Source organism: Branchiostoma floridae, chromosome 13 (genome assembly GCF_000003815.2).
Source record: "Branchiostoma floridae strain S238N-H82 chromosome 13, Bfl_VNyyK, whole genome shotgun sequence".
Lineage (NCBI taxonomy): Eukaryota > Metazoa > Chordata > Leptocardii > Amphioxiformes > Branchiostomatidae > Branchiostoma > Branchiostoma floridae.
The window spans coordinates 19,093,875-19,120,954 of NC_049991.1; the positions used below are offsets into that span (position 1 = coordinate 19,093,875).

Below are 27,080 nucleotides of genomic sequence, written 5' to 3' on the forward strand. Positions count from 1 at the left end.
TACCCACGAGGAGTTTTTTATTTGATGAGAGAACCAGCCTTACACTCACCACATACAATTTTGAAAGCAACTTAGAGCGAAATCCCATGCGTCGTGTGATTGTCGTCTGATTGCTAGATTAGGGTACTTTTTTGGACAGCCATGCATGTGTCCTGCAAAGTTCATCTTTAAAAGGCTGTCTTAGATCTTTGTCAGCTTTGTGTGTTTGTTTGAACCTTGAACGGTTGTGTTGTTTTTGTCACAGACTGCTTGAAAATCCTATAGCTATGGCATCAAAGTCATCATACGACGATCACACGACGTACGTGACTTAGTCCAAGTCTAAAGATATATATATTGCACCATTCAAGATTTGTTCTCTATTGTATACTGATAATTTCATTCTCCTACGCAGAGGGAACCAGAGTCACACTCCGTCTGGTCTAGAAGAAGTATTGCGACTCTGGTTCCCTCTGTGTAAGAGATAGAGTAATTTAAACTGCTTTGATACAAAGATAAAACCAACAAGAAATTGCAAATAAAATGCAAATAAAAACATGGAACCATGACTAAAATGACACATTAACTTTCACCATATTCAAAATTTGTCACACACAAGCTTGATAAATACGAATTCTTTAGAATCTGTCCTTAACTCTTCTGGTTTCACAATTTTTCTACAATACTTAAAAATCTAAAAACTTAGCTTCAACGAAATTAACAACTGAGATAAACATACCCACATTACCTCTCAAATATGTCATGCGACTTTACCTTCATTAATTGTACATAACACCAGGCATTGTGCTAACTAAACCAAACAATATTTACAAAAACATTTAAACTGCATGAAACAAAGGTTCATAAAAGTGCGCAGGTGAAATTCCTTGCTGTGCGGTGAAACAGTGGAAGCCAAAACAGTATATAGAAAGACACACCAGTACATATTATGTAAATTATTGAGTTAGACTCTAAGAGTTTGGAACAAGGCAATAACCATAACTCAGTTAAACTGTGTCTAGCGACCGTTACAGGTACTGCATGACTAGACTTAATTCTAAAAAAAGCTCGTTTAAAGCATAACTTTCAGTAAAATTGTCTTATGCCATAATTAGTCCGTTTAACCGATAAAAGTCTCAGTAGTTTAAAACATTCAATACCATAACTAACGCTTCCCTCTCGTGTACGTCGCTAATGAACAATAAAGGGTAGAGTGGAGAAAAAGAAAGGATTGATAGATGAATGGTTGGATGAAATAGATAGGAAAGTAAGTTAAACATAGGAAAAGAAGGAAGGAACGAACAAAGGAGATGGGAAAAGAAGAAAGGAGGGAGGGAAGGAAGGAACTCTGAACAAAGGATCCCCTAATAGCGTTTCTCTGAAGGTATATTCTCCCATCTGGTGCCCAGAGTTCTAGCCGAAAGAAAAGGTGGATGGATGTTTGAAAGATAAAAAAGTAAGAGATAGGATAAGAAGGAAAAAAAGAAAGAAGGAAGGAAGGAAGGAACGAACGAACGAACGGACGAACGAAGTAATCGTGTCTCTCTGTAGGCACCATTCCATCTGTTGCCCGGAGCTCTAGCCGAAGCTGCTGCTGATCCAGTCGTGTTCCCAGTTGCGGTGCCGCTCCAGCATCATCTCACGGATCTCGTGCTCAGGGCTCCTCTTGGCGATTCCTGTAGGAACAACAACATCTTTAATGGAGGGTAGAGATCTCTTGAACTTGAAGCGACGACTAGATCAACTGCGCTTGAGCTTGACCAGAAAACCCCTACAAGTTGTTGTTGTTTATTGTTGTTTGTTGTTGTTTACTGTTGTTTGTTGTTGTTTATTGTTGTTTATTAAGTCTCCTGACTAGTACAACCACTGTTTGCACACTGTTTGTACTCTCCCAGTAGTGACATCGTAGGACGCACAACACGGTCAAGTAGCCGTTTCAAACGTGTCCAAACGGACAGTTTCAGAACAAGAACGGCTCTAAAGAGCTTCTCCCTCTAGATTTTGCAGTCTTTCCTTTATGACGCTTATTCTTGGCATAGTTGAAGTGCCAATAGGAGATCTGGCTTGTTTGTCACGATGAAAACTGTTTCGATAGGAGCTTTGCCTTTGGATTTTCTGACACTGTGGAAACTAATGACAAAGGCATCCAGAACTATGGTAATGGAAAACACACAATTCCACTTCTCACATTCTTTATGAATTCAACTTCTCCTCTTTTTCACTTGTAGTAAAGATAAAAGAACAGATAGGTTTTCCAATGGAAGGTTTGTCTTGTTGCATTTGGTTACGTGTATTAGTCTCCAAACAGACCCTACGGATCCTAAAGAGTACCAAAGCTGGCAAAGGAGTATAGCCGGCCAAAGGGAGTCAAACGGGCACCGCTATACCAAGTCCCTTGCCAGCTTTGATACTATCTCTAAGGCACCGTAGAGTCTGCTTGGAGACTAAGATGTATGATTTTTTTCTACAGTACATGTACTTCAGTGTAATGGTTGACATCTTACCGGAGGGCATTTCGACTATGGAGAAAGGCGTGATGAACTCGCGGGTGTCATCCGGACAGGAGGACTTGGTCCACTCGAACACGAGGTTCTGCACAACCCCCTCCGCCGCCTCCACGTCTACAGCGTTGATGATCACCTCGCTGACGTTCTTGTTGAACACCAGAACAACCTGGGGGAGGAAAAACACACACACAAAGTTTACTCAAATGACGACTCATCTGTGTTGTGGAACAGTTTTGAGTTTTGTTATAACAGGACGAAAAAAATCACTATTGCAGTGAATCAGTCATCTAATGAAGGTCGACGAGATTGACTGAAAAGTCATGGTGTTTTCCTTGTGTTGGAACAGAGCTTAAAACTGTTCAACTACAAAACATTTTTTGGCTCTCATCATACTGAGGCTCTCGTCTACAGTACGCATTATCAACAAGGATTAAAAAGATATTTCCTCCCTTTCCTCTTCGTTTTTATTTTCTTGGATCAGTGAGCCCTAAAACATGTTCTAACGCCTGCTAGCATAGCCTGGTTATTTTCCAACCGTTCCAAAATCCGGTACACTGATTTTTTTTAGGTCCGGTATTTCCCGGCCCGGCCCAACAAGAACCCCATGAACTGAAGTCTTTCACGTATTTATGTCTAGGGCACTACAAGACAGAGCGAATGCCTTAAGAAAACAAGCAAGGAAACAAACAAACGAAAACCAAACAACGAAGTAAATGACCTTGAGCGGCCCAACAAGAAAAACGCGCTGAGGTCTATGGCACTAACATGACAAAGTGAATGCCTAAAGAAAACAAACAAGCAAACAAAGAAATGAATAAACAAACAAACAAACAAAAACCAAATAAGAATATAATTGACCTTGAGCGGTGCCCTTAGGGACTGCATTTCCGCCGCGTCCTCCACGTAGAACTCGACCTTTCCTGACGCATGCGCAGCGTAGATGATCTGCATGAGCTCCATAACGGGGCTCGGGTTGTTGGCCATGGAATAGATCTGTTCTTGCACGCTCTTCTTGGGGTCCGGGCGGTAAAGTTCCTCAATAGAGGGGGCTGTGAACATAGATATAAAGCGTTTTTGACCGTTAGTGTCGTCTGTTGGCGTTAGTGGTAGTGCTGGCGTTAGTGTTAACTTAGTGTTACAGTTCCTCAATAGATGTGGCATGTCTATACGTTCCTTTTTTTTCAACTTTAGCATTCTCACAAATGATTTGCGGATCACTTTTGGTGGGGTTTCTGGGCGGAAGAGTTCCTCACTGGACGTAGGTGGGAACACGGCAAAAGAAGTAGCTTGAATGTCACTATGCTATAGCTACCTACTACTGTTACTGTTAGCGCTACTCAGTCTGCTAGTGTTTTTTTCACTATTTCAGTCACTAGATGTGCGTTCAGCACCAAGGACGGCAACGGGCTATGTTCGTACCGTAATCCTGAAGAGGCAGTAGCCTTCAGCACTCTTCATATTCTTAGATGCACATATGGATGTCGCAATGTGAGATGACAGGAAGATAACAGGAAGATGTATAATACTGGCCATAGGTGATCCTAGCTATGACAGACCACCTCACATATGTTTATGATTAGAGTTCAATAAAGGGACAGACCACAGTCTGTCCACAATCAGTTCTGACCAGGCAACCACAGAGTGAACGTCTCATCTTATTCTACTCTAACAATATTAATGCAAGTTTGTACCGTAGTCATGAAGGGACAGTTACAGCCCTTGTAGGGACTGAAGTCTCTTGGATGGTACAACGAAGGTAGGACAATAAGACTAGGGGAAGACCCCAACGTGTGATGACTCAAAAATCGAATACACACGTTGTAATTTGTGTACAGAGCGGATGTGTTACTTCGTGAGGCAGTGTATCATTTATATGCAACACAAAACAAACAAACAAAAACAACTAACCCAGTAGGGAGAACACCGGTGCCTTGACAATGCAGTGGTCGCGGCACGCCTGCGCCTTGAGTTCCTGGTTGTCACGTGCCCAGAAGTTTGTGATGTCAGGCTCGTCGTTCAGGAAGTTGAAGTTGACCCAGTGCAGGAAGTTGTTACAGTGCTCCGTCTTATCCTCCATGATGGCACCTGCGGGGGCAAAGGTCATTATCGACTGGTCAAAGGTCAATGTTATTAAACATGAAGACATAGACTCGTTTCACACAACCGTTGTTTTATAAGCCCTTTAACAGAGATCAGGGTGCATGTGCGGTGACAACAATTCTAGGTAATATGTCAAAGGCTCACAAAAAACAAAACCCACTGAACGTTGTTATGTAAATCAAAACAAAAGTAGAAACAATGACTGTTTACTTTTACGAGGCCTTTGACATATTACCTAGATTTCCTGCCGCCGCACATGCGTGCTGATCTCTGTGAAACGGCTTATTTTTCAGCGACGTTTCGGTGACGTGACCGTCTGCCACCTTCCTCAGAGCAATTCTAACCAGTTCACATCGCCCTGCAGCTATAGGTGTTCCTGTTTTGCCCTAAGGAACGTGGCAGATGGTCACCGAAACGTCGGAGGAAATAAAACATCGGTTGTGTAAAAACTTTATTCTATGACTTAAAAAGCCGATAAAACTATTTACCCAGAAAAATATCGGCTGAAAAATGTAAGGGACTCCGGAGTCACTATAAAATTTAGAAAAATATGGTGTAAAACTGGGGCATTATAAAACTTCCTCAAATCTCAGTGCCATAAAAGTTAATGCAATAGATGTCGCTAATCGTTTGGTAACGCGTTGGCAGTTATGTATAGAAATTTTGGTGGGTTTCTAGAAGAGTAATTTTAGAATTAGGATACTGTAGATATAGCGCCACCTCCAGGGCACAGTACAAATTGGAACAGCCCTAAGCAAACAGCCGAGCACAGCTATATTAAGTCCGTGACATGTAAACGTCGTCAGCCCGGTTCCATGGTGTAATGGTTAGCACTCAGGACTCTGAATCCTGCGATCCGAGTTCAAATCTCGGTGGAACCTGAAGGTGATTTCCTTTTTTTCAATTCTTTATATCATCTATAAGAGAAAATTAACTCCTACTTCTTTTTATGAAACATACTGAAAATAAAGCCTTAAATAAAGCATTAAAAAAACCTTAGGTTCCACCGAGACTTGAACTCGGATCGCTGGATTCAAAGCCCAGAGTGCTAACCATTACACCATGGAACCGGTATGATGACAAGTGATGTGCATCGAGTGAAAATACAGATTGTCTATAGACAACCTTGTGCTACCTGACTCCATATGTCGCTTGAAATGTACGAAATTGGCCAAATAGACATATAAGATATAAGAAGTGTTAGCCGGCCCCAAACTTCGGCACTAACCGAAGGTACTAATTTCCACAGGAATGAAGTGAGGAAAGCCTTTTTGGCCATGCCAAATTGTACTACTTGTATTGACTTGTGGAGCATGTTAGACGTTACCAACCTTCCAGGCAGGTTCCGCAGGCGCCAAAACACCCCTCCAGCCTTCAGACAGCTAACACTCAAACACGGGTCCCGGACCTCCATTTAACGTTCTATCCAAGGGACGGCCCTAACCGAAGCTAGATGCTTATTTTCCACAGGATTGAAGTGAGGAAAGTCGTGTGTTTTCTATCTATTCGGCTTTGCCAATTTCTACTATTTCCGACAAGCGACATGTGGAGACATGAAGTACTCTCCAAACAGAGGTTGCTGGGGAAAATCGTTACCTTTTCCTTCTATGTCGTATTTTGCCTCCACGATATATGATATATAAGGAAAAGGTCACGATTTTCCCCACCAATATCTACTTGAAGAGTAACTTGAAGAGGCTACCGTACCTTCCAGACAGGTCCCGCAGGCGCCGAAGCACCCCTCCAGCGCCGCCTTGACGTCCGCCTCCGGTCGGAACAGGTGCTTACGCTTCACCTCGCCCCAGATATGGGCAACCTGGAGTAAAAAGACACATGTAAATTCCTAAATGTATAGATTATACAACAAGAGAGATATTCACTGTATAGGCTGATGCATATTTCTAATGCAGCTAGTACACCTAGCTCTCTTTGAAAAACTTTTATGTGTTCATTTATTGCTACCATAACTGAATTTAGAACGAGATTAGAAGTTGATTTTCTGGTGGTGGCTAGTGCACCGTGTACGTTTCATCATGCATGTTTTGTTGTGACCAATAAATAGTTAGCTCAGTATGGCAAAATGTACAACTTAACAACAATAGTGGTCTTCGCCACGTAAGTGCCGAAAATGCTGAACTACATTCGAATTCAAACTACCTGGAATCGCCGCTTCTTACAATTGGTATCGTAGCATTATACCCTAAAGCTAGTTGCAGTCATATTTCTTGGTCAACTAGTCAGATTCAGAAAAACAAATCTAGCAACAAAAAACAATTTCAGGTTCCACCGAGACTTGAACTCGGATCGCAGGATTCAGAGTCCTGAGTGCTAACCATTACACCATGGAACCGGTGTGAATGAATGCTGAATTATTGCACTTGTTTGCTTAACCCCATTCTTTTTTTGTCGACGCCTCAGGGGCAAAGGCATTTACGCTTATTGTACAATCGCTTTGATGTGTGAATTCCAGAAATTCTAGGATGATGATAATGATGATGATGCTAATAATGATAACAAAATTGATAATTATGATAATGAAATAATAATATGATAATGATGACCTTCGTCTTTCCAGTCTCTATACACTTACTGCAATCCATCCAGAGGTTCTAAAGTTATGTTGATCATAAATATTCGGAAACATAAACACACAGAAACGCACACAGAGAGACACACACATACAGACTCGCCTAAAAAAATATCTCAAATTTTTCATGAAGATGATAATGATAATAATTATAATGATAATGATATTAATATATAATCAAAAAGTTTACCTCCACTTCCCTGTGCGGCGTGGTCTCGGTGCAGAACTCGGTGTCGGACCTCGGGATGCAGACCTCCTCCTCCTCCCCGGCCTCCCTCCTCCGGCGGCGTCGCTTCACGGCCTCCACGTGCACGTGTTGGAACTCCGCAGACTGCTTCGCGGGAGGGTCCGAGTGGAGGCAGGCGCGCTCCAGGCTGTCAGGCTCGATTATACGCCCCTCTGGGAGAAAGGGATAAAGGAATGAGTGAACGAAGGAAAGAAGGAATGAAGAAAGGAAGGCGCTTCAAGGCCTCGACGCGCTCGTGCTTGAACTCCGCGGACTGCTTCGCCGGCGGGTCCGGGTGCAGGCAGGCGCGCTCCAGGCTGTCGGGCTCGATTATACGCCCCTCTGTGGGGAATGAAAGAAGGAATGCATGAAGGAAGGAATGAGTGAACGAAGGAAAGAAAAGGAAAATGTGCTGGAACTCTGCGGACTGCTTCGCCGGCGGGTCCGGGTGCAGGCAGGCGCGCTCCAGGCTGTCGGGCTCGATTATACGCCCCTCTGTGGGGAATGAAAGAAGGAATGCATGAAGGAAGGAATGAGTGAACGAAGGAAAGAAAAGGAAAATGTGCTGGAACTCCGCGGACTGCTTCGCAGGAGGGTCCGGGTGCAGACAGGCGCGCTCCAGGCTGTCGGGCTCGATTATACGCCCCTCTGTGGTATAAATAAAGGAATGAGTGAATAAAGGAAGGAAGGACTGAGAAAAGGACTGCGCTTCATGGTTCGATAATACGCCCCTCTGTGGGCAAGGATAAAGGAATGAAGGAGTGAGTGAACGAAGTAATGGAAGAAAAAGGAAATGGTGCTGGAACTCTACCTACTGATTCGTAGGCGGGACTGTCTTGATTATACGCCCCTCTGGCGGGACGGGGTAAAGGAATGCATGAAGGAATGAATAAAGGAAGGAAGGAAAGAATGATGGAAGGAAGGGGTGATGTACGTTCTGGGAAAATACGAATTTATGAACACATCAATCATTGGTTGGTAACTTCGGTGTATAATCTTGCAATGACCAAATGGTCTAATACACGTAGCTCACCGATAGCGTAGTCCAGAAGCATGGCCATCTCGCCCGCCCAGTCGGACTCGGTGACGTTGACGGGAAGCAGGTCGGGGTCGTCCGCCCAGAACTCCGTGTCGTCCCGGATGTCAATAAACGTGGAGTTCCGGTACAGGCCCACACCTGGGGGATAAAATGAATGGATAAATGAATGAATGAAAGAATGAATGAATGGCTTATCAGAGATATCAATAACTTGCTGCCTATTTGAATTGCGGACTCAGGACAATTATTATCAAAACTAGTTCTGAAATACTAGAATCTATATATTTTATATAGTATCATTATCTTAATAGTATCATTATTCATGATAGAGTTTTTATAGTATCATTATTTTAGCTATCGGATCTCGTTTATTGGATCTTGGATGTCAAGGTTATACTCTTACCAGAGCCTAGGAAAATGCATCAGCAGAGGAAAAGAGGAAAAGCAATCTGCGTAATTGCAGTCACTATTGGACTATGATGTGATTTACTTTCCGACATCTTTTTGGGTTAAAGATATGCATACAATGTTAATAACCTGCAAACACTGTAAATGAATGAGTTCTACACATTCAGTTGCTATATACTAGTATTTATCGCCATTAAAAAGCAAAAAAAAACTAATTAGCACTTCTCTTACCAATGCCTTTCCCAATATCATCAAAGAGCGGTCCACACTTGATGACGGCGAATGTCGCGAGACGTAAGGGCGAGTACTTCTCGTGGTCGTAGATCTCGTCGCCATAGTAACCGACTCGCATGGCCCAGCCCAGGGTGTGGCGGTCGTAGCGAGGGTCTGACATGTTGAAGTATTCTCCCTGGTTCTCTGTCGTCAGGTAGCCCTCCAACACAGCAATGTGCCGGTACATTTCTGTAATACAAGAGTGCGAAATCATTACAACTACTAAGTAAGGGTCGGACATGTTCAAGTAGTCGACCTGGTTCTCGGTAGCCCTCCAACACAGCGATGTTTCGGTACATTTCTGTAAAAATGTGATGCGAAATAAGTACCAGCATAAAAAAGAAAGGGTCGGACATGTTGAAGTAGTTCCCCTGGTTCTCTGTCGTCAGGTAGCCCTCCAACACGGCGATGTGTCGGTACATTTCTGTAATACAACAACGCGAAATCAGTATCATTACTCAGTAAGGGTCGGACATGTTGAAGTGGTCCCCCTGGTTCTCTGTCGTCAGGTAGCCCTCCAACACAGCGATGTGACAGTACATATCTGTAAGAACAGAATGCGAAACCAGTGCCGTTATTTGGTTGGGAATTCAAAGACTTTTGCTAAGCCTGGTATCAGAACCTTTGCCCATTGTTGCTGTCGAATCTCTTGTTTCTCTTACGCAAATACAGATATAGATAAACATAGATAGATACCAAGCAGAGGTTGGGTGGTGCAGATACAGTAGTAGTAGAGGAGCCAGCCGGTAAAAATCCCGACTACTACTATATCGCCGCCACTCAAGTAGAGTTACTGTAGTGAATTGTTCGTACCTCCCAACTTGTTCCACTTGTTCTCCCTCAGCGCCACAGCCTCGTAACACTGCACAATCTGGGGGCTGAGGCGGAAGTACCGGGCGGCTGGATCCTTAAAGTCTCCGATCGTCACGTTCGCTCCGATCTCCTCAGCTTCCTGTGAGAAGACAAGACAGAAGGGATGACCAGCTGGTACCTTTGCCAAAGCTCTAGAACATTTGTCCAGACCACTGCAGTAGCAGAACACTGTGGGCTACTACTATGTACAGCTTTGTGTGAGGACCGTCATGTGACGTAACGGTAAGGTGCTTGCCCCAGAATCCAGAAGTCCTGTGTTCTAATCCTGTCATTCTACCGATCTTGAGCCCTTGGGAGATTCTTGGTTGTCAGTGATGCAGCGACTTAGTCTGATGGTTTGATCAATGAGAACGCCCAACTCTTTTCTTCTAGTCAATTGATTTCGCATTGTTTGACAAAGTCTCAGGACATTGGGTTGGTATTGTTATGGGGTAGAAGTATCCAAAGCTATGTTACTATGCTATATTTTATTCCAACACCCAGGCACAGATACACACACACACACACACATACACACACACACACACACACACGCGCGCGCGCGCGCGCACACACACACACACACACACACACACACACACGCACACACACACGCACGCACACACAAACACGCACGTGCACGCACACACTCACACACACACATACACACACACAGACAGACACACACACACAGGATCTAAGTTGTATAGATGGACAGATGGAAGCAGAGAGAGAATTACATCAGTCAGTGCAGCACCGCAAGTTCTCCTTACCCGTTTGTCACTATCGAACAGAGGCATCGGCAGGGTGTCGTTATCGGTGTACTGCTCCGGCTCTAGGGTGTAGTTCCCCTCCATCTCGGCAGGTGGTGTCACTTCGAACAGGGTAGTCTCCGGAAACTCGATGAAAGTTGGAGTGAAACCCTCCTGTTTCTGCACGGCGACGAGGATGTGGTCCCCTGGAGGTGTGGAAAGCAGTAAGAATATCAAGTATTTATCTTCAACTGAGGAGAAGCATTATGTTTAATTTTAGAGTTCACTACGTCATTTCTATCCAACCTCGATCAGTGTGTTGCATCTATGGCTAACTACTTGCCAAGTTTTAGCACCGGGCGCTATAGCACAACCGGATCAACATGTACGTCTCCAACCGGAGGGATGAATGCAACCCCAAATAATCATACCAACTGAACTGGGGCTCCCCGGTGTGGGAGTGAATCCCAAACTCCAGCAGACAGAAGGATTTACACCATAGCACACCGGGGAATGCTCCTATTTTTTTTTCTAAATTTGTGATGGGTTCTTTAACATGTGTGGAGTATCGCTCTCCCCAGACACGGGACCTCGGCATTTAACGTTCTATCCAAGGGACGTCCCTAATCGAAACTTGGTACTCATATCTTCGCCTGAGTAAAGTGGAGAAAGTCCTTTTCCCAGGCCATACCTTTGTTTTCTACGTATCCAGCCCCGTCGCAGATGCAGAAGGCCGCCAGCCGCGGGAGCTTTGCCGCGTCGCCGTCGGACAGGGTCAGCTTCGCCGCCCGCCCCTCGTAGTGCAGGGAGCCCGCTGGGTGATCTCCCGTAGTAGCGCCCGCATGAGGCTCGTCCCAGGCCTCCAGCACTTTCAGCTTCACTGTGAAGGAATAAAATTTGACAGTCATGACAGTGTTAAAGCATTGAGACAATTTTATACTGCTAAACCTGATGGCTGCTTGTCGGATTTCCTGTCTGATAATGGGAGGCAAAACGGAGCTGCCCGTTTCTGTGACAATTGACTGCAGAAAAGTCTCTTAGAGCAGCAAGGAAAACGAAAGGAATTTGCCTCCCAACATCTGCTTGGAGATTAGGGTTTTGCTTTTTCGTTCCAGCTACGTATACAAAGTAATGATGGGCCCATACATAACAGTGAAACACTGGGAAGAACTGAGAAGGGTGGAGAAAACTGGTTGCCAGATCTTCGGTGGTGCCCAAACGGTCAAAAACAAAGGACAGATGAGAGAGAAGAATATTTCAGAAACAATCAAAAAGGCACGGATTTAAATGAGACTCAGATTCAGTGAATTTTAGTCAATGTATGAAACTCCCAGAAGCTTTCCTTACTACCATGTTGTAACGCTATGCACTGACCTCCTGAGAACTCGTCCTGCACCATCCTCTGTACCGTCCTGAGATGGTCCAACAGCGCCTTGGACATCACACGGTCAGCACACCTGCGTGACAACATCAGGAGTCTCTTATTAGCATGAAAGTTCATCAGTATTGGTAGAAAATATCACTAAATTATTGTATAAATATTTAAAAAACACTATTAGGACATAGACTTTGTAAGACTTATGACCCCGGGCCCAGCCTATACAGCCGATAGTGTGAAAAAAAAACACCAGCCCTTAACCTAACTCCCCGGCTGGGTCTCTTTATCTAATTGCGACTGAGCTATTTAGTACCTGTCGTCGAGGCTGGACCCCAGCATCCTGGTGGAACAGTCCACACAGCGCCCCCTGTCCTCCGAGCCGCACCATGCACCCGAGCGCTCCTCGTTGTCGAAGACGATATTGCTGGCCGGGTACTGGGTAAGCCTTGAGGGAAATAAAACAAGAGGGTGTCATTTTCTTGTTTCGTTTTCTTGTAGTCATTTGGATGTCTAATAAGATCATAGACTCCTAAATAAACATGACGTAAATTCTCTAAATCGTCATAGATATTTTAGAGAATATATCCAGCTGGTTTACATATATGTAGTATCATTTCGTTGTAATCTCTTTCCTAGGAGTATGACATAAGGGCCTGCTAGGTATTCCAAGTAAGAACCTTTATATTCTAAGTCGACAATCCTGACCATTAGACCATCCTGCATGTCTTCTGTAAAAATGTTTTCTTTCAAGTGGAAAGTTTTAAAGAATACTTGCAGACAACAGATGTGCAAAGATTAGGTGTGACAGGTAGAACCAGCTGCTGCCGCGCCGCGTGCCCACGAAGCTGGTGTGTTACAACGAAGGGCAGCTGTACCGGGTATATAGATATAGCATTCTCCTGGCGCCAGCAAACCGCCTCTTGCCTGTAATCTGCTATCTCAACAGTCACCATCAGTTCCTGACCGCCCTGCTTATAAACATTAATGCGCTTACCCTTATATATGCGAGATACCTTTAAAAGGTATCTCGCATATATAAGGGTTCTGTTTTCTTCAATCAGAGAAAAGGCCTTTCAGTTTTAAAAAAAATGAAAGGCCTTTTCTCTGATTGAATTGGCCGACAGCTGGTATTTGGCGACGCCGACCCAGAACTGATGGTGACAAGAGGCTGTTTGCTGGCGCCGTTGGATGTCTCTGCGTAGGAGAATCAGATACAGATACAAAAATGTGTACCTTTTGAAGTCTTCCACCTTGTCCCTAGTGACAGGGTAGTCGATGTCGCCCACTTCGTCCTCCGGTGCTGTGATGCCGGTGGGGAAGGTCTCGCCGCTCGCCAGGGAATCTGCGTCCGCAGGGCACTCAGGTACGGAGATGGGTTCTGGGGGGCAAAAGTCGAACTTGTCGAGTTAAGTCATATATTAGCCTGTTCGGCCTTGGGGCCGCTTTCCAGCAAGTTCGGACAATGGCTTGGGCCCCCCTAGCAGCTTGCTCTTGAGCTGCAGGGGAGTTTTTTTCTATATAACGTCTTTGGTTCGAGTAAGATTACTTCTCCTATACGCTAAAGATGGCTATTTTGCGGCTCTGAAGATCAAAAGCTAAATAAGTCTAACTTGTCGCTCCCTAACCCTCACGGCGTGAGTCGGTAAAAATCCCGGTCACTACTACCTAATTCCGTGACCCAACCTCTGCTAGAATACTTAACGAAAGCCTCAATGCTCAAGGTGTAACGTACCCCGCTGTGTCTACGGCGGCCTTGTGGTGATGAAAATGTTATGACAGTTTCTACCATTTCCTCACCGTAAGTCTCATCTATCTGTCCCCAAGCCCAGGTCTCGAAGGCGGCGGTGTCCATGGAAGCCCTGTGGCCGGTTGTTTGTTGTATGTTGAACACTAGTATCTATATAATTCCAGAGTTTCTACCATTTCCTTACCGTAAGTCTCGTCTATCTGTCCCCAAGCCCAGGTCTCGAAGGCGGCGGTGTTCATGGAGGCCCCCGCCTCGGCGCGGAAGAGCGGCCCGGTCTCGTCAGCCCCCTGGAGCTGCACCTGCAGCTTGTCCGAGAACAGCACCAGCCCGATGTCACCCTGCACCTCCTGCAAGGCAAAGAAAGACGGTTTGTTAGCCTGTATAGTCTGTATCTGTATGAACCACCCTTCGGCGTAACACACTGGCTGTAAGATGGTCCAGTGGTTAGCGGCCCTGCCTCAAACTTAATTTAGAAGCCGTGAGTTCGATTACAGTTGTACACGCTACCGGAAAGGGTTGCAGTCCTTAGGACGGGACGTTAAGCTATGGTCTGCTGTTCATTGTGCTCGTCCGGAGGAGCTAAGAGAATTTCCTCTGTACAATGAACTTGTAAAAACTGTACATAGCGTCTTTCTTGTCACGACCCGTGGAAGACTAGCTAGTCAGTGAGCTTAACTGGAACAAGATCACTTGAAAAATTTGCTTTTCTTTTCCTTATAAACGTACCGGTTTCCATGCAAAACCAATCCGAGGAAGCCTCTAAAGCCACCAAAGCTCCCTCTAGCCTTTACCAGGCTCCACATAGTAGAAATTGGCCAAATAGTCAGGCAACACACCAGGGGAGATACTAGTAACTGTTCGTTACCTGGAAGATGGGTACGCAGATCTCTATGACGATGGCGGCCAGTTCCTGGATGGTGGTGGTCGCGTCCTCCTCCTCGAGTTGGATCACTGCCGCCGCCCCGGTCTGTAGGTACACGTCAGAGGGGCTGTCCGCCGCCACGCGGTATCCTTCCGCGATTACCACCTGCGCGGAGGGATATTTGACATTTCGATGAAGTTTAGACACCAAGGTAATAAAATGCGCCAAATAGTATAGGATTTATTGCCATTCTTGAGAGGGAACTTTCAGAGTGGAACAAGTGCGCTTTGTAATAGCCCCATGCCCTGGCCATATGTCCCCTTCCCCCCTGACAACAGCAGATCCTCCGGCAAGCATAAAACTCTGATTGACCAGAGATGCTATTGGGTCACATGTGGCCACAGTTGTTCTTTTAAACAGGCGAAAATCAACGCGCGCGCAAGGATGTCATCCATAAACTTAAGTCAGTGTAGCCTTAATTCTTCAATCAATTGTACCACAACATGAGATCAGATTTAGCACTGGAGAAAGGTGAAAGTATCTAATTAAACCCCTGTAAACGATTTCTATAGCTGTAGCTAATGTAACGCTTAGGTACAAATCTCTGATGCGTAGGTCACATTTCCAAACCGGGGCCCGACCCGGAAGCTTTCGGGAACGAAAAGATGATGCAAAGGACACCAAAATACACTAAGCGTAAAAAGGAGAGTCTAGGGCATGATTTGTTTTTATTTCAAGTATACATGTTTATTTTTCGTTCCCTAAAACACACAATACAGCCCGGCCGGGCCCCGGTTTGGAAATCTGACCTATGCATTAGTGAAACAGCCTACAAAACATAAAAACGAACTGCCTACAAAAATGTCCCAAATACTTCGTCTATGGAGAGACTACTCGAGAAGGAGGTCGCCCGAGATGATGGAACAAGAGTCTATCTACGTGGAATGAGTAAAGTAATCGCAACCCAACTGAAGATGGGAGTTCTCGCACCTTTTGGACTAAAGACTTTTTTGGACATGCTAGGGGAGGAAGATCTCGGTGGCTTCCAGAGTCACTCCCCTAACGTCAAGAGAAGAAGAAGAAAAAAAGGAGTAAAACATCCCTTACCGTTTCCTCAGTTCTGCGCAGAACGTTGTAAGTCCTCTGCAGACAGGACATGAAGGCGGGGTGGGCCCGGAAGTACCGGCTGGTCGGGGACTTGAAGTCGCTCACGTCGAAGTTGAGAGACAGTCCGAAGGCTTCAAATCCCTGGGTACAACATTTACAATAAGCAAATCACAACCAGAGTTATGGGTACTCACCACCACCCAACTGTAGGGTGGCAGACAGGGGGTAGCGCCCCTGCCCTTGAGGAGCTAGGTTCTATCTCTATTTCTCTCGATAGCCTTTCTCCCCACACAAACACAATGAATCACATCAAAACAAACAAACAAATAAACAGCGACCACGCCGTCTTCAACCAACATACCCTTAACCCAAGCCCATGTCAGAGCCTTCAGCATATTGAAGTGCACGTACGCAGAAGAAGAAGAAGGGTACAAAGACATGGAGAGAGAAATGGACGCCATGTTTATCAATTATCAATAGATGTTTTGGGAATTCCTATTGCTTGTCACTAGGGTTTTCCGGTAATCTTATGTCTGCTGTTTGGCTATTTTTTACTATAAAACAAAACAAAACACATCACCTATCGAAGGTAATGGTAAAATTGTATCATATAGTATAAATCCAGTGGTTTATTACCAATTAATGACACTTTGCATTATCTTTGGAAAATGCTTTTAGAAAATCCTATTGTTTTCCACAACTGATTTCCTTTAACCTTCATCCAGAAAAGCGCCACGCCAGGTTGCCATTTGACACCAAATTTGTATTACACTGAAAACGAGGCGTCTAAACCGGAAGTTCCACTGCATTGATATAATAAGCTGCCAGGGGGGCCAATAATCACTTCGAGGTCCTACCCACTTACCAAATATCAAGACAAGTCATTTAGGTATTCTCAAGTTATGCTCTTCATCAATGCAACATATATATATATATATAACGTTACATACAAATGTTATAAAAACATAAGCTTGACGAAGGCAAGAAGATGATATTATATAATACTATGATATAGCCAGAAGACACACATGTTTAGAAATCATTCTTACCTCCGAGTCATACACCTGACTCCCGGTGTTCTTGGGATCTTGCAGCTCAGACTCCAGAGCGCCAAGGCTGGACAGATCTTCGATTGGTTCAAACATCTCACCGCTGGGAAATTCCACTTCTGTGTAGGGGGTAAAGAGAGGGGTACAGATGAAAATAAAAAAAAGAAGCACCCTTGAGAATCGTCAAGCATTTTTTAAGTATCAACTAGTTACACCAAAGAAATTATCTCTGATTCACCGGGATTTCGTTCTTTGTCAATTTGCCAGTAGGTTGGTTTTCAGAACACGAATTCTGAATGTTTCAAAGCTTTTTGCTTGATTAAAGAAAGTCCCATTTGTTACACGCATTTCTTTCTGTGTCGTTAGGTACCCTCTGCATGTAAATAGTTCCAATGTACAGGACAATTTATTGAATTACAGTGGCTTTACTTTGGTGCATTAATTATGGTGGTCTATTCAATCCACCCTGTTGACTCTAAGGGCGGACATTCTGGCGACATTGTAAACCTTTATCACAGCTGACACTCACAATGTAATGGAGCGTTCCTGTAGAACACTGTAGAAGTATAGCGAACAAATAGAACCTCCTGTTCTAAATTTGTTTCGAACACCTCGATTTTTAGGGAACTCTCCCGTCGAACACCATTTCCAACAAAACAAATAGAACCCCCTGTCCTATTTCGAACACCTCGGTTCTTAGGGAACGTTCCCTTCGAACACCATTTCGAACAAATAGAACCCCATGTTCTATTTAGAACACCTAGGCCTGCGCCCAAAACAGCGCCAGTAAGACAGAAATGGCCAACGATAAAGGGTAACTTTATGCCTTCTCAGTGTTGAATGCACCCACTGAGAAAGTTGTTTCGGGAGAAGAGAGGTCAGAGGTCGTCTCCCAAGGGAGACGGGTTTTCGAGCGCTCTTACGCTTACGATCGCTTATTCCATACAATTTCAAAGTCTTGAGGTGCTATATTAGACAATCGTGTGTCGGAGATATCCAAGACCACACTGTGCCTCCCACGAGCCGGTAAACAAGCTGGAGAGGCGCAGACGGACTGAGAAAAGCCGATAGTGCGGCGGAAAGTTGGATCATGGCGACCGCCATGACACATCCCTCGAGCTACGCGCAGGCAGCAGCAACAACAGGCCCTGTAACAAAATCACGGGAAGAGACTGCTGGATCTAACGTGAGGTCGGGCTGCAAACCCCTGTTCTTCATGGAGAGGGATGTTCATGAGGTATCTCAGAACGAGCCGTACTTTTCCAACGTCGAGGTGTATAAAGCAATTAGTCGCGTCATTGATGGCTCCAAAATTCTAGGCATCCAGCAGGTGAGAAGTATGTGGCGAATTTACTTAAGTGAAATCGCCGATCGAGCAAAACTACTCGTGTCTGGATTTAATGTTCGCAACAAACATGTCGACCTACGAGATGTACATCCTTTTCGACAGAACGAGGGAGTACGCATCACAGTCAAGGATGTACCACTTTCCGTTGACGATAGTGTTGTTGCAGAGGGCCTAAGAAGATACGGCGCCAAGCTTCTGGGACCGCTCAGGCGCGAGAGGTTAAGAGTAGATGGCCGCTTAACCAACTGTGAAACCGGAGACAGATTTGGTTATATGCAAGAGCCTGCTACTCCGGCAGATAACATTCCTAGGAACGTCGAGTTGGCAGGACGCTGGAGGGCTCGGATTTTCTATCGAGACCAGACGAACGACAGAAACTGCTCAAAGTGCCTTGGTAAAGGACACCTGAAGAGAGATTGCACCTCTGAGTGGAGATGCTCACAGTGCAATAAACTAGGGCACAAGCGAGCTGACTGTAGCGGAGTTGTAGCCTCTACAGGCGAAAACAGTCTTGAGACAGGAGCTGAAGTGAGGGGTGCTGTATCTGCCTCTGAGGGCTACTCCTGTGAAGACGCAGACACTGAACCTGAACGGAGCGCAGCGGCAAGACAAAGCCAGATCACTGACTTTACTGTTGCGGCTAGCAAAAAGAAGAACAAAAAAGACCAACAGAGACCTGGGGGCCAGAAGTCGACAGGGTCTAGGGTGACTAGAAGTAGCAGTCGACAACAGCCCAATAGCAGACAGATACAACAGAGTCGGAAGGAAGCAGCAGGTGTCCAGCCCAGCAGACAGGTGCAGGCACCTGACCCACGAGTAATGGAGCTGATAGAGGCCGGACGGCACTCTTGGAGCAGCCCCCCGGGGTCTGATGCCACAGGATCAACGCTTACAAGCTCAAGTGAAGATGACGCATAGGCTAAACTTCATGGACTTATGATTGTGAGTTTCTTTTTGTCTCAACATGACATCCAACTTATCCTTTATCTCGCTTAATGTTCGAGGTCTTAGAAACCACAGTAAACGTACAACCCTTTACCATTGGTTGGAACGCCAGAAGGCAGACATCTTTCTCTTACAAGAAACCTATTACACTGAAGATAAGATGGATGTCTTTGAAAGAGATTGGAATGGACCTCAATTCCATTGTTTTGGTGACTCTCATAGTAGAGGTGTGTCCATACTTTGTAAAAAGAAGATTGATATGAATGTCACAGATGTAATCAAAGGAAATGATGGTAGAAAACTATTGATTAAGTTAAAAGATCTTACAATTCTTAATGTTTATGTACCAACTGAAAAGAAGGAGCAACAAACCTTCCTTACCTCTCTAAGGGATTGGATTAATGACAACAATGTCGATAATCTGATTGCTGGAGGGGACTTTAATATGGTAAATAGCACAGCTATGGATAGGAATAGTAAACAATCTCTGGCGCCTAGCGCAGGTGAAAAAGAACTAATTAGATTTAAAAGACAGCTAAAACTCGTGGATATCTGGCGGGAGCGCCACCCCCAGGTGAGGCAGTTCACCTGGAGGCGGAAGAACCCAGACTTAATTTCAAGTAGAATAGACTTTTGGCTCATTCAGAAGTCGATTATTGATTCTGTTGTGAAATGTGACATACGCTGTTCTATAAAAACTGATCATCAAGCGATATTTTTAAAGTTATTACTGACAGACTTTGCCAGAGGACCCGGAGTGTGGCGTTTCAATACTTCACACCTTTCAGATGATTGTTATGTTAATGGTGTTAAGTCCACTCTTATTGATGTCGTTAACGAGTTTAAAGACAATAATGTATCGAAACAAATGCTCTGGGAAATCTGCAAAAATAAGATTAAGGACTTTACGGATAAGTTCTCTAGACAAAAAGCATTCCAACTGAATAACGACCTTGTGCGCTTAGAAACTCAGTTAACAGAACTTGATAAGAAAATAGATGAGACGCTAGATAAAGATGTTCTTGATGTATATGCACAGGTTAAGTCAAAAGTAGAAACTATATATGAATATAAAGCGAAAGGGGCACAAGTAAGATCTAGAGAACAATGGATCGAAAAAGGGGAGAGATCCAACAAATATTTCCTATCTCTTGAGAGCTCCCGTTCAAAACAAAACACCATTACTAGATTAAAGCATGAGAACAGAGAGGAAACAAATCCGTTTAAAATTTTAGATTTGGAGGCAGCTTTCTATGAAAATCTTTATTGTTGTGATAATCCTGCTACTGACGAACAAATCGACACGTTTCTTGAGTCGGTTGATGTACCCTCTCTTTCGGATGAGGACAGACTTGTGCTTGATGATCCTATAACAAAAAACGAATGTTTTTCAGCTTTGAAATACATGAAGCAAAATAAAGCTCCCGGAACTGACGGCTTACCAGCCGAATTCTACCTGAAATTCTGGAAAGAAATAGGAGACCTGGTCTTCGAATCCTTGAAAGAAGGGATAGAAAATAAACACCTTTCAGTAACACAGAAGAGAGCCTTATTAAAACTTATTTATAAAAAGGGCGATAAGACTGACTTATCCAACTGGAGACCAATAAGTTTGCTGAATACTGATTTTAAGATATTAGCAGTCGTCCTAGCAAAACGACTGCAGGACTTTCTTCCAAAATTGATTTCTGAGGATCAAACCGCCTACATTAAGTCCAGATTTATTGGACAAAATGTTAGACTTATACAGGACGTTATTTATTACTCCAATTTTTACAACATACCCGCTGCAGTCGTCTGGCTAGACTTTGAAAAAGCCTTTGATTCGGTAAACTGGAATTTTATGCTTAGAACCTTAGACAAGTTTGGGTTTGGACCCACATTTACCTCCATAGTTAAGACCATGTATACTGACATAGAGAGTTGTATCATAAATGCTGGTTGGAAATCTGCTTATTTCAAACTGCAAAGAGGAATCAGACAGGGATGTCCTCTGTCAGCCCTATTATTCAACCTGGTAGTTGAAATTCTTGCTACTAGAATTCGACAAACGCGCACAGTCAAGGGTATTAATGTCGAGATTAATGATAATATGTTGGAACTAAAGATAAGTCAAGTTGCAGATGATACAACTCTTACTCTTTGTGGAGATGATTCTATAAGAAATGCCTTACAGATTGTAGATGACTTTAGTAATGTGGCTGGACCTACTCTGAATCGTAGAAAGTGTGAAGCTATGTGGATTGGGGCCAATCGAGGACGAAGAGACACTCCCTTCGGAATCGACTGGCCAAATAGACCCATTAAATCCCTTGGAATTTACTATGGTCTGTCAGAGGAAGAGTGTGAGACTTTGAATTGGGAAAAAAGAATAGATAACTTCGAAAATATGCTTCTAAAATGGCTTAGTCGCAAATTAACCCTTTATGGTAAAGTACTGATTATAAAAACATTAGCTATCTCTCAATTAATTTATAATATGTCCATGATCTCAACACCTGACTGGGCCTTGAAACGTATTGAAAAAGCATGTTTCTCTTTTCTATGGAACCGCAAACCGGACAAAATAAAAAGAAAAGTGCTGTACTCAAACTACCAAGAAGGAGGGTTAAAAATGGTTGATATATATTCAAAACGCAGTAGCCTACAGGCTGTGTGGGTTAAAAGACTAATGCAGTCGGCACTCGATGACACTAAAGAGCGCCACTGGCATCTTATACCATTACACTTTATTAATCATTTCGGAAAAGATTTCCTTCTCTTCCGCTTCAATTTTTGTAAAGGAGGAGATGCTCCTTCTCTTAGAGTGCTCCCACCCTTCTACAGACAGGTAGTCTTGACCTGGCACGAACTTGGAGGGGGAAAAACAGACTTTGTAAGACAAAGACAAGAAATAATTTGGTGTAATAAAAACTACAAGCTTAATAACAGCACATTGTTCTTTGAACACTGGATTAGGAGCGGATTGATATATGTAAATGACTTATGTGAAAACTCTGAATATGTAGCATCTGATATATTGTTAAGAAAGCTAAGTGACAAAAGAAACTGGATGAGTGAATTTATGCAGGTCAAAAGAGCTATAGGCTATAGCTGGACTGATGGAAACGATTGTACTGGTCGTGAAACATTACATGGCACTTGTGTATGGTTCAATTCCAGCATGATTTCACTTGATACACTTAACAGTAGATATTTGTATTCTGTTAGTCTCATGGCAAATGTTGTAAGACCTACTGCCCAAGCATATTGGGATTCTGTAACCCCTAACCTTGATTGGAAAGCTATCTGGGAGTCCCAGACATGTTATATCAGATACAACAAGCTCCGCGAATTCAATTTCAAATTGCTCCATAAAATACTTCCTTGCAGATACCTCCTAAACAAGTGGAAAATAAGAGATACGTCTGGAAATGTATACAGTCCTTTCTGTGATATCTGTAATAAGCTGGAAAACTATGAACACATGTTTTTAGAATGTAATAGACTAAGGAAATTTTGGGGTAGATTAAATAATACTGAAGACAATCAATCTGTTAAAAATGTACTGTTGGAACATAACAAATGTAACATTACATTGTTGACTATCGCCAAGTTTTCAATTTATATTTCTTGGATACGATGGAAAGATAACCCGAGACAATTGCTACTCGATGATGTACACAACACGTTTATGTCCCTGTGCTCCCTGTACAGTGCTGAGTAAATAAAATAAAGTGCCGTGGCGGACACGGAAAAGTTAAAAAAAAAAAAAAAAGTTGTTTCGGGAGGGGGCCGGGAGACGCCATACGACATTACTTGTTGGTGAGTAGGATGCACGTGTAAAGCAAGGTATGTTGTTTATGATACAGGACTCTGCACTAGCACCTGTAGACTTTGTAGTAGGGGTCCTATGGTAACACCTTATCGCAGCTGACATACACGAGGCAGTTAAATCTAAGAGAACAGTGTTATTATCGCAAAGTTCAAACGTTCAATATGGATTCTAAGTACAAAGGGTAGCGACAACAAGTAATGGACGTCAAATGATTTGTAAATGCAATCACGGTTGAGATAAACTTTTTATGAACACAAAAGAACCGCCTCATTGAAAGCCATCAAAGTTTGTTTCAATCAAAGTTAATGTCTCTTGCACTTTTTCTAATAGATAAAGATCATTTTGTACATATTTTACCCGATTGGTTAAGTACAAGTTTCAAAGCTTTGTGTATGTAATCGCAGTTCACGGTTAAGATAAACTGTTTCTGACAAAAGGACCGCCTCATTGAAAGCCATCAACATTTCTTTCCTGAACCTTTTCCAATAAAGATAAAGACCTTTACTGTACAAATTTTCACCAATTGGCTAAGTACAAGTTTCCAAGCTGCTATGGGGCTAGTAGTGAATTTATTCTGCTTCTTCCCTCTGTCTAGAAATGAATATGCATGATATGTTAGAGCAAATAGATTTTGTCTTGTTTTTCTTTTTGTAAGTAATAAGTGGATGACAAGTGATTTGTTGCTGTAATCGCGATCAAGATAAACTTATATTGAACGTGCAGACAAAGGAACCATGACGGGCTTTCTATTTTGTACCATTTTCCTCATTGCTCGTCAGACATGAGGCCAATGAGGAAAATAGAAAGCCGACAAAAAAGCATAAAACATGTTGAAAAATAGCCGGAGTCGAATCTCTGCTTGGAAAGTAGAAGCATGAACTACTACGACCTATTGTGTAACGCCATGAGGCAGTTTACCGGGGTGTGCAATACAAGCAAAGCAAGCAAAACGATGGATTAAATGACAGTGATTTTTACGGAGCTCATTTTGCAGGTCCTGATTTCGTCCCTTTTTGTCTCAGTTCTCTGTGAGACTTCAACATGGTATGATAGGAGAGAAAATGGTAAAACACGACGAAGGATTGTTCTTGAAAATTTGCCACACAGAACAGCGCCATCTTCGCACGCTCCGATTTGCCTGAATACTCCTTCTAATGTAGGATAAGTGTTGTGATTAGCCCATATGAGTAAGGGAATGCAAATAAAGATACAAATTGCAAACATTTTTTGAACGGCAATTTCTTGTCGATTTAAGAATACAGCGCGTTGAAGTTCGCCTTCTTATTAGTGTTAAGTGTAGCGACTGAAATGGATAAAGGCCTAGTAACTTAATGGCCTATGACATATGCAACTGGCATATAAAAGGCCCTGTAATAAGCCACAGTAACTATCAATTGTCTTGATGGAGATGGAATTTTGCCTGAAGCTGCTGTGACGACAGTCCTGCTGTTTCCGTTTCCAAGAAGGCTTGTGTAAGGGATTGTCTCGAAAAGTGGGTTAGGTAGGGTTAGACGTTTGACGACGATTTTCACTCTTTTTTTCTTGATGTACACTTAATGTTCACTCGGCATGTGCATATATTGAGTTGCGAGAAGATTATAACTGTTGTGATTTGAATAAAGTTATGATACGTGAGTTTTACTGCCAGTTTTGTCTTTTTTAGGTCAGATTCCTGAAGAAAGGTCAGTTACCGCACCTATGTAATCCGTGACGCAGATGAACAAAACAAGTTTTTCCACCAAGTAAAATCGCAGTCGCCATATTTGCCTTTTGTTTCCACTGAATGATTCACTAACTCAACAATCCAACATACAGTTTTGCCACATCAAAAGTTTTTCCCGCCTTCTCTTCCGGTAGATGAACATCATTTTCAAACTTAAAGATAAATCGTGTACATAAACCATGAACCATTCAAATCGTCGCTATCATCTATTTCGATAGCGTTTGACTCACAAGAAGACTAAGGAGTGGGCCACAAAGCTGGCAAATAAAAGATTTCAGAAAGAAATCTAATTTGGCTGGACATGTACTTCCGACGTTGTTGGTTTTATCAGAATTGCGCCCAGCATGGTGTAGAACATAAAATGATGAATCAAACGGGTTACGACATACTTGTAGACATTAATTCATTTGGACAATCTACTAATAAACAAAAATAATTTTTTATAGTGTCGCCTGTTTGGCATAGATGCCATGGTATGAAGAGGATAACAGCGAGGGGAAGTTAAAGGGCAGGCGTTGATACGATAAACCTACGACGACCAACACGTTACATGTGGATTTTCTGTCTAGAATTTACAGGGTTAAGTTCTCACAGTAGTCTCAAATGACAATGGCGGTATTAAACTTTGTTGTAGTTGAGAGATCGCATGCCGTACACTGAAAAAGTCGTCTTTCTTATCAAAACACAGAAAGCCTGTATTTTCTGTAGTCACCACCAGACTACGCTGGTTGTTGGGAGGATAGTTTTGCCGGGGGAGTGTAGCTACCATGGATTTTCTTTTGCATATTTTCCTTTTGAATAGGCAAGGGCACTGTACTCAAGTTGATAATTTATTAACCGTGCCACATAAAAAGAACAATGGGGTTTCACGAATCAAGTGCGCGAGGGGAAACTTCTCAAAATGTGAACTTCCCGTCCATGAACTGACTATCCTGAAATTTACTCACACCGTAGGTCTATTGCCGAACTCTACCGTCTCCGTACCCCCATAGGAAAGCCTGGTACATATGCCTCATTTTCTTGTCCCGTCACAATTTTCCAACACAGCTACAAAATAAATCTAAGTTTAACAGTTGCCACGGCGAGGTAGAGCTATATACTATTGTCTACCCTAGCAACACATGCAACATTGATCGCTGCTTAATGGTTGAAATGTCAACAGAGCTTTGGAAGGCTTGCTAGGCGAACTCAAATGGCGCGAACTGATAAGGTGAAAGCTGTTGAATCTATTTGTGACGTTCACGGTAAGCACAGATATATTTTCATGATCCAGCGGAGAAAACAGCAGAAAATTTTGAGTCTAAACAAAAGGCCGACATCTTTGTAGTAAATTGCACAAGAAACGTAGATTTTCAAAATGTCACAAACTGAAATTCGTTGTCTCCCTTATCCAAACAAAGGAAATTTGAGTCTGTTTTTTTCGACCAGTATACAGTTTGCTAGTTTATGTCGCGAAGAAGAGCTACATGCCATTGTTTTCTCTGCCTACATAAACAACATTGATCAGTGGCTAATGGTTTAGAATGCTTTAGACGACTAGCTGGTTAGCGTCAAAGCGCGCGAGCTGACATGTCGACATGGAAAGGACTGTTTAATCAATCTATGACGTTAACGGAACAAACAGACTGAGATTTTCATGATCTAGTGGAGAAAAACCGTAGGTTAATTAGTAGTATAAAAGGTCTGTTTCTCAGTTGAACAGTAAAAGTAGATGTCCTAAACCTAGATTCGTTCGGCTTTCCTCATCCGAACACGAAGTTTGCGGCTGCCTAGCCTGTTTTTCGACACACCCGTTGATGCAGCGAAATAGAACTACATATCATTGTCTACTATGCATAACATAACAACATTGAATAGTTTTTGATTGCTCGAATGTTGCTGGGTCCATATAAAGTTGATGTGTATTACACATCAGACCGACAAGGAAACTGTCTGAATTATGTTGAGTTCTACTTCCGTGTTTGTTCTTTGTAAAAACAATCACATCCTCGTAGATTAGAGGGAGAATTCGTCCATATTTTGACAACTTGGCTCACAATTTTCTCGTTCTGGTTCCTCTCTGAACACAAGACAAGGATCGGAGAGCATAGCCTGGAGGCAAGAATCCCCAAGGACCGGCAAACCGGGACATATATACACTCACCTGCTTGCGCCGTCGCCAGTAGGACGAACGCTGCCAAAACTTTCACCACCAACATCTTGTTGTCGTCCTCTTACAAACGCCTTTCCAAAGAACTACGCCTTTTACCGGCGATTCCTGGACGTTGTACGGTTAGAATTCTAAACCAAAACTCCAAAACTTTCCGCGCTTTGCTGGACAAAACCCGGAGAGCGCTCTGCGTCACCTGGACACTGGTCGGCTTCTACCTGCTCGTCTGACC

At 43.3% G+C, this 27,080-nt stretch overlaps 1 protein-coding gene and 3 non-coding genes across 4 annotated transcripts; 1 reads left to right on the forward strand and 3 right to left on the reverse strand.

The window, feature by feature from the left end:
• LOC118429104 lies at window positions 1-27,080 on the reverse strand. Its single transcript, XM_035839479.1, has 19 exons — window positions 26,843-27,080; window positions 16,867-16,985; window positions 15,818-15,958; window positions 14,714-14,875; window positions 14,033-14,195; window positions 13,335-13,479; window positions 12,415-12,546; window positions 12,098-12,180; window positions 11,415-11,603; window positions 10,745-10,929; window positions 9,933-10,071; window positions 9,078-9,308; window positions 8,433-8,576; window positions 7,364-7,572; window positions 6,294-6,402; window positions 4,395-4,571; window positions 3,345-3,535; window positions 2,484-2,652; window positions 1-1,655 (listed from the first exon to the last, which is right to left on the reverse strand). The coding sequence occupies exons 1-19, from the start codon at window positions 26,895-26,897 to the stop codon at window positions 1,558-1,560; spliced, it is 2,841 nt and encodes a 946-aa protein (XP_035695372.1). The 5' UTR covers window positions 26,898-27,080; the 3' UTR covers window positions 1-1,557.
• Trnaq-cug lies at window positions 5,396-5,467 on the forward strand. The gene has a single exon. It is a non-coding gene; the product is annotated as a tRNA-Gln (tRNA).
• On the reverse strand, window positions 5,585-5,656 carry Trnaq-uug. The gene has a single exon. It is a non-coding gene; the product is annotated as a tRNA-Gln (tRNA).
• On the reverse strand, window positions 6,865-6,936 carry Trnaq-cug. The gene has a single exon. It is a non-coding gene; the product is annotated as a tRNA-Gln (tRNA).

Coding starts and splice junctions, on each gene's coding strand:
- LOC118429104 (XM_035839479.1), bottom strand. CDS start 26,897: ATGTTGGTGGTGAAAGTTTTGGCAGCGTTCGTCCTACTGGCGACGGCG. Junction 10,072..10,744: donor TGTTCGATAGTGACAAACGG/GTAAGGAGAACT, acceptor GTCTTCTCACAG/GAAGCTGAGGAGATCGGAGC. Junction 4,572..6,293: donor CTGCGGGACCTGTCTGGAAG/GTACGGTAGCCT, acceptor TTGCCCCCGCAG/GTGCCATCATGGAGGATAAG.